The sequence below is a fragment of the Schistocerca piceifrons genome, chromosome 10, assembly GCF_021461385.2.
Source record: "Schistocerca piceifrons isolate TAMUIC-IGC-003096 chromosome 10, iqSchPice1.1, whole genome shotgun sequence".
NCBI lineage: Eukaryota > Metazoa > Arthropoda > Insecta > Orthoptera > Acrididae > Schistocerca > Schistocerca piceifrons.
In genome coordinates this window covers 61,093,885-61,109,595 of record NC_060147.1, presented here as the reverse complement: position 1 = coordinate 61,109,595, position 15,711 = coordinate 61,093,885, and the positions used below count along the sequence as shown (strand labels likewise).

General features: G+C 45.6%; 1 protein-coding gene across 1 annotated transcript in view; it reads right to left on the bottom strand.

Annotated features, from left to right (window-relative positions):
• The window catches only part of LOC124718692 (aminopeptidase N-like), a 214,701-nt gene that overhangs the window by 187,495 nt on the left and 11,495 nt on the right, over positions 1 to 15,711 (bottom strand). The window contains exon 2 of the mRNA XM_047244315.1: positions 12,065 to 12,408. Within this exon, the coding sequence (XP_047100271.1) occupies positions 12,065 to 12,408 (344 nt within the window). The remainder of the gene's footprint in view (positions 1 to 12,064; positions 12,409 to 15,711) is intronic.

The window sequence follows — 15,711 nt, the reverse complement described above, 5'->3', positions numbered from 1 at the left end:
CACTCCCCTCACTTGAGCCCTCGTAAGTTCAACTCGATTTCTAAACTGAAGGAAACACTTCACGGCATTCGCTTGAGAACTGTTACAAATTCGTCGGGCAATAGACCGCCCCGCTCGAACTGTCAACACAACTGGCACTGCTAAGAGTATCCTACGACTTCCACATTGCTGGCAACGGGTTATACACAATGCCGGTGACTATTTTGTACGTGCTGTAAATAAATAGTTGCCACTATTAAAGCTCCAACCCTTGTATTTGCAATATGGAATCCGCATCCTTAGCCGAGTGGTCAGCGCGTCTAACTCCCATGCAGCGGGCACGGATTCAATTCCCCGACTCTCGACTGGGTCGGAGATTTTCTTCGCTGGGGGACTGCGTGTTATGTTGTCCCCACCACAATTTCATCATCATCGACACGCAAGGCGCCCACTGTGGCGTCACCTGAAAAGACTTGCGGCTCGGCGGACGAGTTTCCCCAGATGCATTTCCCCAGCCATTAGTGCCATACAATCATCACCACTACCATGTGCAATACGAAGTAGTAGTAATAAACAGGTTGTGATCACGGATCGTGCGCCGCAACGCGTGAAGTCTCAGCCAGGGCGGAAACACAAACAGACTTTGTGCTAGGCAGCAAACTAGTGGTGTTACATCTTTTCTTTGCTGTTTTACAGCCCACAAGCGACATGCATGTCCTTGCCGTGACGCTAGGTGCTATCACTGTGGCAAAGACGGTCACGTTTAAGCTGTCTGTCTGCAAAAACAGAAGTCCAACACGCCTTTGCAAGTTCTCGAAAGTCTCAAGTCAATGGATATCAATGCAGTTTCTTCCAGGCCAGTAATGACTTTCGTGTAACACAGATCAAATCAAGTGCAATAGCGAATAAGTCCCACGATTCTAGTCCTCAGCTTCAGGAAAATAAATTGTTATTCTTCAGATTCCCAATCGCAAAATATGCATGAAGTTGAACACTGCTTCGCCTGTGACCTTGCTGCAGGAAGTATTTACAAACGGTTTGTCAAGCGCAAGCTACGTTATCGACAGGCATCTCTTTCTGGCTACTGTGGCCATGGCATTCCTGTGCTAGTTATCTGCAACCTACCAGCCACTCTCCGCCTCATTATAAAAAAATTTCATTCACAGTGCTGTGCTCACGTGACAGTGAATACATTTTTAGCACGGATTCTTTTGATTGGTTTGCAAATTCAAGACAATGTTCTCTCAGTAAACTCTTTTGTGCCTACAGATAGCGTAGCTCAACTTTGTGATGGATTTCGTGACATTTTTCAAGATGATCTAAAGCTCATAATTTTAAAGATCGCATTATCATAGAAGACAATGCACAACCGCAGTTTTGCAGCGCACAGCCGGTCCCTCACGCTGTCAGTAATCAGGTGGCACAAGAACCCTTACGTTCTCAGGACAATGGTGTGGTTTCCCCTGTAGCAGGCAGTCTATGACCATCACCTTTGGCAATTATAAAGAAACCTTCAAACAGATTACACTTGTGCGAAGATTTCAAATGGTTCAAATGGCTCTGAGCACTATGGGACTCAACTGCTGAGGCCATTAGTCCCATAGAACTTAGAACTAGTTAAACCTAACTAACCTAAGGACATCACAAACATCCATGCCCGAGGCAGGATTCGAACCTGCGACCGTAGCGGTCTTGCGGTTCCAGACTGCAGCGCCTTTAACCGCACGGCCACTTCGGCCGGCTTGCGAAGATTTCAAGGCAACAGTAAATCCACAGGCTGTAATTGACTTTTTCCCTACGCCACATCCTGAAAAACCTATGGACAAATTTGATACAGGTCGCTTATTTTCCCACAATGATCTTCGCGATTTGGAGCTTCCCTTGGATACGATAAATCGCACAAATCTAAGGGCTGTCAATTCGACTAAATACCTGGAAATTACAATTACGAGCAACTTATATTGGAAAGACCATACAGATAATATTGTGGGGAAGGCGAAACTAAGACTGCGCTTTGTTGGCAGAACACTTAGAAGATGCGACAAACCCAATAAAGAGACGGCGTACACATTACACTTGTCCGTCCTCTGCTGGAATATTGCTGCGCGGTGAGGGATCCTTATCAGGTAGGATTGAAGGACATGGATATAGTGCAAAGTAGGGCAGCTCGTTTCGTGTTATCGCGCAATAGGGGTGAGAGTGTCACTGATATGATACGCGAGTTGGGGTGGCAGTCAACGAAACCAAGGCGGTTTTCTTTGCGGCGAGATACATTTACAAAACTTCAGTCACCAACTTCCCTCTTCCGAATGCGAAAATATTTTGTTGGCACCCACCTACGTAGGGAGAAATGATCATGATAATAAAATATAAGAAATCAGAGCTCGAAAGTAAAGATTTAGGCGTTCATTTTTCCCCACGCGCCATTCGAGAGTGGAATGGTAGAGAAGTAGTGTGAAAATGGTTCGATGAACCCTCTGCCAGGAACTTCAGTGTGAATTGCAGAGTACCCATGTAGATGTAAATGTATGAACACTCACAACAAACTCCTGTGATCAACTCACACATGGGGTTGTTTAAGTTTTTCAAATTTCCCTTCGGCAGTGAATCCGCACATGCAATTTTTCAACAGTACTTGTTACAGTTGACGGCTATAGTTCCTTCTTGTTATAAGTATTTGGACGACGTAGTAATTTTCGATTTTACTCCGAATAATCCCAGGAAACTGTTTAAAGTGGTCTCAAAGGCTGGATTAAAGGGTAATAAAGAAAAATGTTCCTCCTTCCAGACTGTGAATATTTAGGACACACGATCAATACTAACACGAATTCTTTACAGACGAATGGAAAAACTAGTAGAAGCCAACCTCGGGGAAGATCAGTTTGGATTCCGTAGAAACACTGGAACACGTGAGGCAATACTGACCTTACGACTTATCTTAGAAGAAAGATTAAGGAAAGGCAAACCTACGTTTCTAGCATTTGTAGACTTAGAGAAAGCTTTTGACAATGTTGACTGGAATACTCTCTTCCAAATTCTAAAGGTGGCAAGGGTAAAATACAGGCAGCGAAAGGCTATTTACAATTTGTACAGAAACCAGATGGCAGTTATAAGAGTCGAGGGACATGAAAGGGAAGCAGTGGTTGGGAAGGGAGTAAGACAGGGTTGTAGCCTCTCCCCGATGTTGTTCAATCTGTATATTGAGCAAGCAGTAAAGAAAAGAAAAATTCGGAGTAGGTATTAAAATCCATGGAGAAGAAATAAAAACTTTGAGGTTCGCCGATGACATTGTAATTCTGTCAGAGACAGCAAAGGACTTGGAAGAGCAGTTGAATGGAATGAACAGTGTCTTGAAAGGAGGATATAAGATGAACATCAACAAAAGCAAAACGTGGATAATGGAATGTAGTCGAATTAAGTCGGGTGATGCTGAGGGAATTAGATTACGAAATGAGACACTTAAAGTAGTAAAGGAGTTTTGCTATTTGGGGAGCAAAATAACTGATGATGGTCAAAGTAGAGAGGATATAAAATGTAGACTGGCAATGGCAAGGAAAGCTTTTCTGAAGAAGAGAAATTTGTTAACATCGAGTATAGATTTAAGTGTCAGGAAGTCATTTCTGAAAGTATTTGTATGGAGTGTAGCCATGTATGGAAGTGAAACATGGACGATAAATAGTTTGGACAAGAAGAGAATAGAGGCATTCGAAATGTGGTGCTACAGAAGAATGCTGAAGATTAGATGGGTAGATCACATAACTTATGAGGAAGTATTGAATAGAATTCTGGAGGAGTTTGTGGCACAACTTGACTAGAAAAAGGGACTGGTTGGTAGGACATGTTCTGAGGCATCAAGGGCTCACCAATTTAGTATTGGAGGGCAGCGTGGAGGGTAAAAATCGTAGAGGGAGACCGAGAGATGAATACACTAAGCAGATTCAGAAGGATGTAGATTGCAGTAGGTACTGGGAGATGAAGAAGCTTGCACAGGATAGAGTAGCAGGGAGAGCTGCATCAAACCAGTCTCAGGACTGAAGACCACAACAACAACAACAACATCAACAGCCAAGACATCAACCCTTTTCAGTCCCACTTACCCGCCATACGAGGACCTCTGAGCTCCTAGGAACATAAATTGACTAATTACATTGGGTTCATTCTGAATGCTGCACAGATTGCAGCTCCTCTGCATCATCCTCAACGAAAGAACTTTCCGATCGAGTGGACCAAGGAGTGTCACGTCGCATTTTAGAAACTGAAAGATATTTTACTGACCAATGGTTGTTTGATGTATTGTGGTCCCGCCCAGCCAATCCCTCTTACGGTATTGGCGCTGTTCTGCACAAAGGACTGGGACACGCCAATCCCCTTCGCATCCAAACTCGTCAACAAAACTGCCTGCAAATTTGAGAAGGAAGCTCTTGCTGTCATATATGGGGTGACCAAATTCCACGAATACTTATATGGCAGAAAATTTTACTAGATGACTGACCACAAACCTCTCACCTCATTGTTCAACACTTCCAAGCCGCTCCTTCCGTGCACTCGTAAAAGTTGAAGTGTTGGCTACCAGTACAAAACTGTATACGACAGTCAAGCATTTGAATGCAGACATACTTTCTCGCCTCCCAGTTGGCACCGATTTCAGAGGACACGTGCTTCCACTTGCCCAAAACAATGAAACACTTTGACAATCTCATCGAGCACAGCTGAATTGCTAGAGCAACGGCTGTGGACTCCAATCTCGTGATTCTGTTGCAGTACCTCAGCACCAGTTAGCCACAGTCACCCAAGCAGATTAGCGATTCGGTAAGCCGTTATTTTGCTCTTCGCCACCACTTATATGTCCAGCAAGGGTTATCCTATTACATATGGACATCAATGTGATAGTGCCACGTTTGCTTCAGGGAGAGATTCTTCGCCTTGTCCATCAAGGGCATTGGGGCGCTGTACACGGATTTTTCGCCTTCTCGATCAAGGACATTGGGGCGTTGTGCACACTAAGCGTCTCACCCGACACCACTGCACATGGGATGGCAAATCGAACAATTCGCATTGCAACGTCCGACATGTGCGGAACATCAGGCTGCTGCAGCACACAAATTCTTTAACTGACCCCGGCCCAGCACCCCTTGGTAGCTTCTGTGGTGTCACCGCCAGACACCACACTTGCTAGGTGGTAGCCTTTAAATCGGCCGCGGTCCGTTAGTATACGTCGGACCCGCGTGTCGCCACTGTCAGTGATTGCAGACCGAGCGCCGCCACACGGCAGGTCTAGAGGGACTTCCTAGCACTCGCCCCAGTTGTACAGCCGACTTTGCTAGCGAGGGTTCACTGACAAATTACGCTCTCATTTGCCGAGACGATAGTTAGCATAGCCTTCAGCTACGTCATTTGCTACGACCTAGCAAGGCGCCATTATCATTTGCTACTTATCTTGTGATACATGTACCGTCAGACCGATGTTCACCAATTATGAATTAAAGTTAAGTATTCCAGTAGTTACTTACGTTCTTTGCTACTATAAATTCCCTTAACTGTTCCAGACCTCACGCCAGCCTGCGTGAGCTTAAACGCGTGCCTTTCGGCTATCTCCTAGTGGCTTGGCTGGCTTGCCAAGTCACAACAGCTTCTACTTACAGACTTTGCAGGTCCCTTGTGGAATTATCGTTGGCTTCTTGTGGTAGACGACTGTAGCAAGTTCCTGTTAGTGGTGCCCATGCAATCCACAACAGTAGCTAGTACTATCAAGATTCTGACGTCAAACATTTGTATCGGAGGTCTAGGGAATATCTTGTGTTGGACAACTAACGCAGTTCAATTGAAGATAAAGTCTGAAAATGAGTCCGTCATCATGTATTTTTCTTTATTTTACAGGTCCGTCCTGATCACACAAATTTTTACATTTCACTATTACTGGTTTCGGCTAGTGTCATCTTGACGTCTGTTACAAACAAAAATACTGTGTAACCAACTAAGTCCTGGTACTACATAAGAAACATAAAAAGTGGTTACATGATTGACAGCCATGTATACCAGCCATACATACCATAAAATATTCTGATGTAGTATCAACGTCAATCTAAACGTGTAGGTACATAATAAGTGCTGGTGATGATCAGAACGCGTCTGGTATTTATACAAGGAAACTGATGCCAGCAGAGGGCACTATAGCTAGTGTACATGATTAACCAGTATCGCAAATGTAATGGTTAAAGTGCGGTATGCGTAGTCATTAATTAAAATTATTTCCCATGGCAAAACGAGCGTCTGACAATAAAACATGTACTGACATACTATACGTTGAATTGGATCCATACTTAAAACAGACATAAAAAGTACAAATACTAATAAAGTGAAGCTTGTAGCCTGGCAAGGTAAAACATACAGCTGTAGATTCGATTCTGATAGGTGACACGTACGTAAGCAGGGACTTGTGTATCAGATAGTGGAACGGAAGTACCCTCTGCTACACACCTTAAAATGCCTTACGAAGCATAGAGGCACAATGAAGCGCCAAATAAAATGGTACAGGTATGCGTATTCCAACAGAGACATGTAAACAGGCAGAATACGGCGCTGCGGTCGGCAACGCCTATATAAGACAAGTGTCTGGCGCGGTTGTTAGATCGGTTACTGCTGCTACAATGGCAAAATATGAAGATTTACGTGAGTTTGAACGCGATGTTGTGGTTGGTGCACGAGCGATGGGACACAGCACCTCCGAGGTAGCGATGAAGTGGGGATTTTCCCGTACGACCATTTCACGAGTGTATCGTCAGTATCAGGAATCCAGTAAAACATTGTATCTCCGACATCGCTGCCGCCGGAAATGGAGCCTGCAAGAATGGGACCAAAGACGACTGAAGAGAACCGTTCAACGTGACGGACGTGCAACTCTTCCGCAAACTGTTGCCGATTACAATGCTGGGTCAGCAACAAGCGTCAGCGTGAGAAGTATTCAACGAAACATCGTCCGCCCCCGGTAGCTGAGTGGTCTGCGCGACCGAATGTCAGTCCTAAGTGTCCGGGATCGATTCCCGGCTGGGTCGGAGATTTTCTCCGCTCAGGGACTGGGTGTTGTCCTAATCTTCATTATGTCATCCCCAACGACGCACAAGTCGCCGCAACGAAACATCATCGATATGAAACTTCCTGGCAGATTAAAACTGTGTGCCCGACCGAGACTCGAACTCGGGACCTTTGCCTTTCGCGGCCAAGTGCTCTACCATCTGAGCTACCGAAGCACGACTCACGCCCGGTACTCACAGCTTTACTTCTGCCAGTACCTCGTCTCCTACCTTCCAAACTTTACAGAAGCTCTCCTGCGAACCTTGCAGAACTAGTACTCCTGAAAGAAAGGATATTGCGGAGACATGGCTTAGCCACAGCCTGGGGGATGTTTCCAGAATGAGATTTTCACTCTGCAGCGGAGTGTGCGCACAGGCTGTGGCTAAGCCATGTCTCCGCAATATCCTTTCTTTCAGGAGTACTAGTTCTGCAAGGTTCGCAGGAGAGCTTCTGTAAAGTTTGGAAGGTAGGAGACGAGGTACTGGCAGAAGTAAAGCTGTGAGTACCGGGCGTGAGTCGTGCTTCGGTAGCTCAGATGGTAGATCACTTGCCCGCGAAAAGGCAAAGGTCCCGAGTTCGAGTCTCGGTCGGGCACACAGTTTTAATCTGCCAGGAAGTTTCATATCAGCGCACACTCCGCTGCAGAGTGAAAATCTCATTCTGGAAATCATCGATATGGGTTTTCGGAGCCGAAGGCGCACTCGTTTAACACTGGTGACTGCACGTCACAAAGCTTTAGGCCTCGCCTGGGCCGGCCAACAGCGACATTGGACTGTTGATGACTGTAAACATGTTGCCTGGTCAGACGAGTCTCGTTTCAAACTGCATCGAGCGAATGAACGCGTACGGGTACGGAGACAACCTCAAGAATCCATGGACCCTGCATGTCGGCAGGGGACGGTTCAAGCTGGTGGAGGCTCTGTAATGGCGTGGAGCGTGTGTAGATGAAGTGATATGGGACCCCTGATACGTCTTGATACGACTCTCGTAGGTGACACGTACGTAAGCATCCTGTCTGATCACCTGCGTCAATTCATGTCCATTGTGCATTCCAACGTACTTGGGCAATTGCAGGAGGGCAATGCGACACTCCACACGCCCAGAATTGCTACAGAGTGGCTCCAGGAACACTCTTCTAAGTTTAAACACTTCCGCTGGCCACCAAACTCCCAGACATGAACGTTATTGAACACATCTGGGATTCCTTGCAACGTTCTGTTCAGAAGAGATCTCCACCCCCTCTTACTCTTACGGATTTACTGACAGCTCTGCAGGATTCATGGTGTCAGTTCCCTCCAGCACTACTTCAGACGTTAGTCGAATCCATGCCACGCCGTTTTGCTATACTTCTGCATGTTTGCGGGGTCCCTACAGGATATTAGGCAGGTTTACCGGTTTCTTTGGCTCCTCAGTGTATAAGGAGTGATGAAAAAGATTCCATATGTGGGTGTTACTGCAGCGTGTATACAACGTAGCGCAACTCCTATGCGGATATATAAGCACCAACATGTAGGCAAGGAATCAGTGTGGGATTCGTGCCTGGCGACGTTATTACCAAATGCGTTCAGACAAGAGAAAAAATGCTGTTATTGTTTTCTTCTGGCTGGCGACGGCCAATACCGGTTGACATCCATTAGAGAATGCAGCTGCTTCATGTGTACACATACCCCAATGTCGCAAACGTCGAAACGCAAAAGTTACACCAACTGAAGTGGGAGTTACTAAATACATTTATTCGGAATTTCTCACCAAAGGAGACGAAGTAAATATTCCAGAATTCGAAACCGGAACAGCTGTTAGCATGAGTGACATTAAAGTAGATATCTTAGGTGTTGCGAAACAACTCAAATCACTTAAGAAAGGCAAGTCTTCCGGTCCAGTTGGTACACTAATCAGGTTCCTTTCAGAGTATGCAAAGACTGCAAAGTAGCACAGGTCACACCAATATTCAAGAAAGGTAATAGGAGTAACCCACTGAATTACAGATCCATATCACTGACCTCAATTTGCAATAGGATTTTGGAGCATATACTGTAACATTATGAATCACCTTGAAGAAAATGACTTATTGATACATAACCCAACACGGAATTAGAAAATATCGTTCTTGTGCAACACAGCTAGCTCTTTATTCCCATGAAGTAATGAGTGCTGTCGACAAGGGATCTGAGATCGATTCCATATTCCTAGATGTCCAGAAGGCTTTAGATACCGTTCCTCACAAGCGACTATTAATCAAATTGCGTGCATATGGAGTACCGTCTCAGTTGTGTGACTGGATTCGTGATTTCCTCTCAGAGAGGTCACACTCCGTAATGATAGACGGTAAATCATCGAGTAGAACAGAAGTGACATCTGGCGTTCCGCAAGGTAGTGTCATAAGCCCTCTGCTGTTCCTGATTTACATAAATCATCTAGGTGATAATCTGAGCAGCCCCCTAAGATTGTTTGCAGATGACGCTGTAATTTACCGTTTAGTAAAATCATCAGACGATCAATTCCATTTACAAATTGACCTAGAGAGAATTTATGTATGGTGCGAAAAGTGGCAATTGGCAATAAACAAAGAAAAGTGCGAGGTCATCGACATGGGTAGTAAAAGAAATCCGATAAATTTTGGGTATACGATAAATCGCACAAATCTAAGGGCTGTCAATTCGACTAAATACCTATGTACTACAATTACGAGCAACTTAAATTGGAAAGACCACATAGATAATATTGTGGGGAAGGCGAAACAAAGACTGCGTTTTGTTGGCAGAACACTTAGAAGATGCGACAAACCCACGAAAGAGACAGCCTACATTACACTTGTCCGTCCTCTGCTGGAATATTGCTGCGCGGTATGGGATCCTTACCAGGTAGGATTGACGGAGGACATCGAAATCGCGCAAAGGGCAGATCGTTTCATGTTATCGCAAAATAGGGGTGAGAGTGTCTCTGATATGATATGCGAGTTGGGGTGGCAGTCATGCGGCGAGATCTATTTACGAAATTTCAATCACCAACTTTCTCTTCCGAATGCGAAAATATTCTGTTGACACCCACCTACGTAGGGAGAAATGATCATCATAACAAAATAAGAGAATAAAATTATAAACATCCGACCAGTTGCAATGGATAAAGAAATTCTTTACCTAGGTTTCGAAAAATATAAATTTGTCTTCTTCAGAAGGTAACAATTTTACATTAGTAAGGACTATGTACCATCGGCGATTAGTCCTTACTAATGTAAAATTGTTACCTTCTGAAGAAGACAAATGTATATTTGTCGAAACCTAGGCAAAGAATTTCTTTATCCATTGCATCAGGTCGGCTGTTTATAATTTTGCCGGCCGCGGTGGTCTAGCGGTTCTAGGCGCTCAGTCCGGAACCGCGCGACTGCTACGGTCGCAGGTTCGAATCCTGCCTCGCGCATGGATGTGTGTGATGTCCTTAGGTTAGTTAGGTTTAAGTAGTTCTAAGTTCTAGGGGACTCATGACCACAGATGTTAAGTCCCATAGTGCTCAGAGCCATTTGAACCATTTTTGTTTATAATTTTATTACGTGAAACCGTTGTCGTTGTGCAGCTATGTTTAAAATATTGAAAATAAGAGAAATCAGAGCTCGAACGGAAAGATTTAGCTGTTCCTTTTTCCCACGCGCCATTCGAGAGTGGAATGGTAGAGATGTAGTATGAAAGTGGTTCGATGAACCCTCTGCCAGGCATTTAAGTGTGAATTGCAGAGTAGCCATGTAGATGTAGAGCACCGACCCTGTAGTTCTGATCTACCAACACGATTGTCACACTTTCGTTCCATTAAAAAACGTCTTCGAGAGTCGACGATTTTTGTCGGACGGGGAAGTGCAGCAGGCAGTTACGGACTTCTTCACGCAGCAAGGCACTGTGTTTTAAGAAACGGGTATCATCAGCTTGGTGCGTCCGTTGGATGACTGCCTCAATGATTACAGCGTCTTAGAAGGGAACCTCCCCATCGCACCCCCCTCAGATTTAGTTGTAAGTTGGCATAGTGGATAGGCCTTGAAATACTGAACACAGGTCAATCGAGAAAACAGGAAGAAGTTGTGTGGAACTATGAAAAAAATAAGCAAAATACACAAACTGAGTAGTCCATGCGAAAGACAGGCAACATCAAGGATAGTAAGAACTCACGAGCGCCGTGGTCCTGTGGTTAGCGTAAGCAGCTGCGGAACGAGAGATTCCTTGGTTCAAGTCTTCCCTCGAGTGAAAAGTTTACTTTCAATTTATTTTCGCAAACTTGTGATCTGTCCGTTCGTTCATTGACGTCTCTGTTCACTGTAATAAGTTTAGTGTCTGTGTTTTGGGACCGCACCGAAAAACCGTGCGATTAGTAGACGAAAGGACGTGCCTCTCCAATGGGAACCGAAAACATTTGATCGCAGGGTCATAGGTCAACCGATTCATCCACAGGAAAACACGTCTGATATATTCTATACGACACTGGTGACGGCATGTGCGTCACATGACGAATATGTTGTCGAACCACCTAACTTGTACACCTGGCGAATGGTTAAAAAGATTCTTCTACTTTGCCCGATTTAGGTTTTCTTGTGGATGTGATAATCACTCCCAAAAAAGTGATGAAAACATAAGTTTGTCACATAAACTGAAAATAAGAAATTAAACTTTTCACTCGAGGGAAGATTTGAACCAACGACCTCTCGTTCCGCAGCAGCTCACGCTAACCACGGGACCACGGCGCTCCTGAGCTCGTACTACCCTTGATGTGTCCTATGTTCCGCACGGACTACTCGGTTTGTATATTTTGTTTATTTTTTTCAAAGTTCCACACAACTTCTTCCTGTTTTCTCGATTGATCTGTGTTCAGTTTTTTAAGGCCTATCCAATGTGTCAACTTATAACTAAATCTGAGGGGGGTGCGATGGGGAAGTTCCCTTGTTAGACTGATAGGCGTAATGGTTCTGGACTGCGCGGCCTTCTACGGGAAACTTTCCGACCGCCCCTTACAGATACATAAAGTGTCGACCTACTTGGTGTTGTCGACTGTGATGGCGACCTCTTCGGCAGAGATGTTGAGTTGCTTGGAGTGGAAGACGACGGTGTCTGCGCTGGTGCCTTCGTCGACGCTGATGGTGATGGCGACGTGACCTATGAAGGTGAAGTTGGTGCCCTCCCCCAGGTATGGCTTCAGGTGCAGCTCGTAGAGGTGCGGACGCACCCGAGGGCTCAGCCGCTCGGACGCCGGGGGCGGCTTCTGGGGGCCGCCTTCGCCCTCACCGCCGCCTCCGGCGCCGCCACTGGCAGGCGCCTCTCCGCCTCCCGGTCTAGCCGTGCCGTTGGTGGCCGCCTGCGCTACAGGCGCCTGTTTCCTAGTCTGGAAGAGCAGAAGGTGCACAGGTCAGCCGGGAGACATCATCACTCCAGTGTTAAAGGGACTTTTGGAAAGTAAAGAACGAGTTTTTTCTACAGATACTGTTATTTGATATAAATAAATGAAACAGTAGTTTACACACAATTTGATATGCAAGTTACTTTTCTACGTAGTCATCGCTCAAATTTAAGCACTAGTACAGTTTTATCAGCTTTTCTACGCCTTCTGCATATTCAGTGGCCACGAGCCTTCTGTATACTCAGCTGGCACGCAGTTATGGACCCACTTTTAAGTTCCATCATAATTTCCGTAGCGTTGTCCACTCAAAAAATCTTTCAATGTGGGTAATAAGTGACCATCACGTGGGACTAAGTCCGGACTGTACGTTGAAACCACTGAAAAAAATCCTGTGTCACTCCCGCTGCTTGCGGACGTGCATTATCATGATGGAGGTCGACTTCACTGGTAAGCCGGCCGATGTGGACGAGCGGTTCTAGGCGCTTAAGTCTGGAACCGAGCGACCGTTACGGTCGCAGGTACGAATCCAGTCTCGGGCATGGATGTGTGTGATGTCCTTAGGTTGGTTAAGTTTAAGTCGTTCGTAGTTCTAGGGGACTGATGACCTCAGAATTTAAGTCCCATAGTGCTCAGAGCCATTTGAACCACTTTTGTTCCACTGGTAAGCATTCCAAGCCGTTTGTTTTTAATTGTGCGGCGAAGTCGTTGAAGAATCTGATAGTTGCCCCCCGCATTGATGGTCTCACCTCTAGGCATATAGCCGACTAGCAAAAAACCCTTACGATCCCAAAACACCGTCGCTATTATCATTCTGGTGTTCAGATACCTTTTGCTTTGTTCGGTTTCTTTGGGAACTGCGAATGATGGCATTCCACTGACTGGCGCTATGTTTGTGGTGTGGAGTGCGCTATCCGATCTCGTCACCACTGACAATGTGATACAAATATTCATCGCCAACCTTTTCCTAGAGGCTGACAAATGTTAACGCAGCTGCCATTCGTTTCGTTTTGCGCTCGCCCGACAAAATTCGGTGACAAAATATGAGGAAGCCACCTGGCACACCCTTTTTTATGGCTCAGATCTGCAATAACAATCTAGTACAACACATTTCATGAAATGTCTGGAAAGAATGCGTGCAGTCCACTAACTGTGTTGTATTTTTGTTTTAATACACTACAAGCCATTAAAGTTGCTACACCAAGAAGATAACGTGCTACAGATGCGAAATTTTTCCGACAGGAAGAAGATGCTGTGATATGCAAATGATTAGCTTTTCAGAGTATTCACAGAAGGTTGGCACCGGTGGAGACACCTACAACGTGCTGACATGAGTAAAGTTTCCAACAGATTCCTCATACACAAACAGCAGTTGACCGGCGTTGCCGGGTGAAACGTTGTTGTGATGCCTCGTCTAAAAAGGAGAAATGCGTACCATCATGTTTCCGACTTTGATAAAGGTCAGATTGTAGCCTATCGCGATTGCGGTTTATCGTATCGCGACATCGCTGCTAGCGTAGGTCGAGATCCAATGACTATTAGCAGAATATGGAATCGGTGGGTTCAGGAGGGTAATACGGAACGCCGTGCTGGATCCCAACGGCCTCTTACCACTAGCAGTCGAGGTGACAGGCATCTTATCCGCATGGCTGTAACGGATCGTGCAGCCACGTCTCGGTCCCTGAGTCAACAGATGGGGACGTTTGCAAGACGACAATTATCTGCACGAACAGTTCGACGACGTTTGCAGCAGCATGGACTATCAGCTCGGACACCATGGCTGCGGTTACCCTTGACGCTGCATCACAGACAGGAACGCCTGCGATGGTGTACTCAACGACGAACCTGGGTGCACGAATGGCAAAACGTCATTTTTCCGGATGAATCCAGGTTTTGTTTACAGCATCATGATGATCGCATCCGTGTTTGGCGACATCGCGGTGAACGTACATTGGAAGCGTGTATTTGTCATCGTCATACTGGCGTACCACCCAGCGTGATGGTATGGGGTGCCATTGGTTACACGTCTCGGTCACCTCTTGTTCGCATTGACGGCACTTAGAACAGCGGGCGTTACATTTCAGATGTGTTATGAGCCGTGGCTCTGCCCTTCATTCGATCCCTGCGAAACCCTACACTTCAGCAGGATAATGCACGACCGGATGTTGCAGGTTCTGTACGGGCCTTTCTGGATACAGAAAATGTTCGACTGCTGCCCTGGCCAGCACATTCTCCAGATCTCTCACCAACTGAAAACGTCTGGTCAATGGTGGCCGAGCAACTGGCTCGTCACTACTCTTGATGAACTGTGGTATCGTGTTGAAGCTGCATGGGCAGCTGTATCTGTACATGCCAACCAAGCTCCGTTTGACGCAATGCCCAGGCGTATCAACGCCGTTATTACGGCCAGAAGTGGTCGTTCTGGGTACTGATTTCTTAGGATCTATGCACCCAAATTGAGTGAAAATGTAATCACATGTCAGTTCTAGTATAATATATTTGTCCAATGAATACCCGTTTATCATCTGCATTTCTCCTTGGTGTAGCAATTTTAATGGCCAGTAGTTTACTTGCTTTGAGTCAGTCAATGACCACCGAGGGCTGGCTCGAGCGATACTAGTCGTGAACATTCTTGCGTCCGTCATTGAACATGATACACCACTTTCGAATTGACTCCCCGTTCATTACATTACCGTAAACCTCAGTTATCTCTCAATAAACTCGATTGGTGGGGCGTTTTGAGCGTTTAAAAAGCGTACAATACTGCGCATCTCACACTTGGCGGTATCTAAAATTTCGTCACACAATTTAAAGCCGCACGGCTAAGCATTAAGCAACCGTAGTGGATAGTAGCTACCGCCAAACTGAAGCGGATGAGTAGCGAGGTCAGTGGTCGGTCGACGGAGGTAGTGGGGGAACAGGGTCACATGTCGAAATAATACGTTCTTTACTTTCCGAAAGACTCTCGTAATAACCACTAACTTCCCGATTCTTTGAAGAATCGGACTCCCAGCTACACCGTGCCGCAGGAGGAACGGTTAGTAGCCATGGATATGACAGGAGCGATAAATCGAAGCAAAAAATTTAAGTTAAAGTATGCTCTAAAATTTAGACCTCAAGAGCTCTGAACACATGTTCGGTAGAAGATGGGCGTTTCAGAACAGCGTAGATCAGCAAGTGCACACAGCTCTTAGAGCCCATATTTTTTTGGACGTTTTCTCTTGATTTGGTCCATATTACCACCTCTCAAAATATGGAAAGCAAAGAGTTTGCAGTAGTATACTTTTTAGA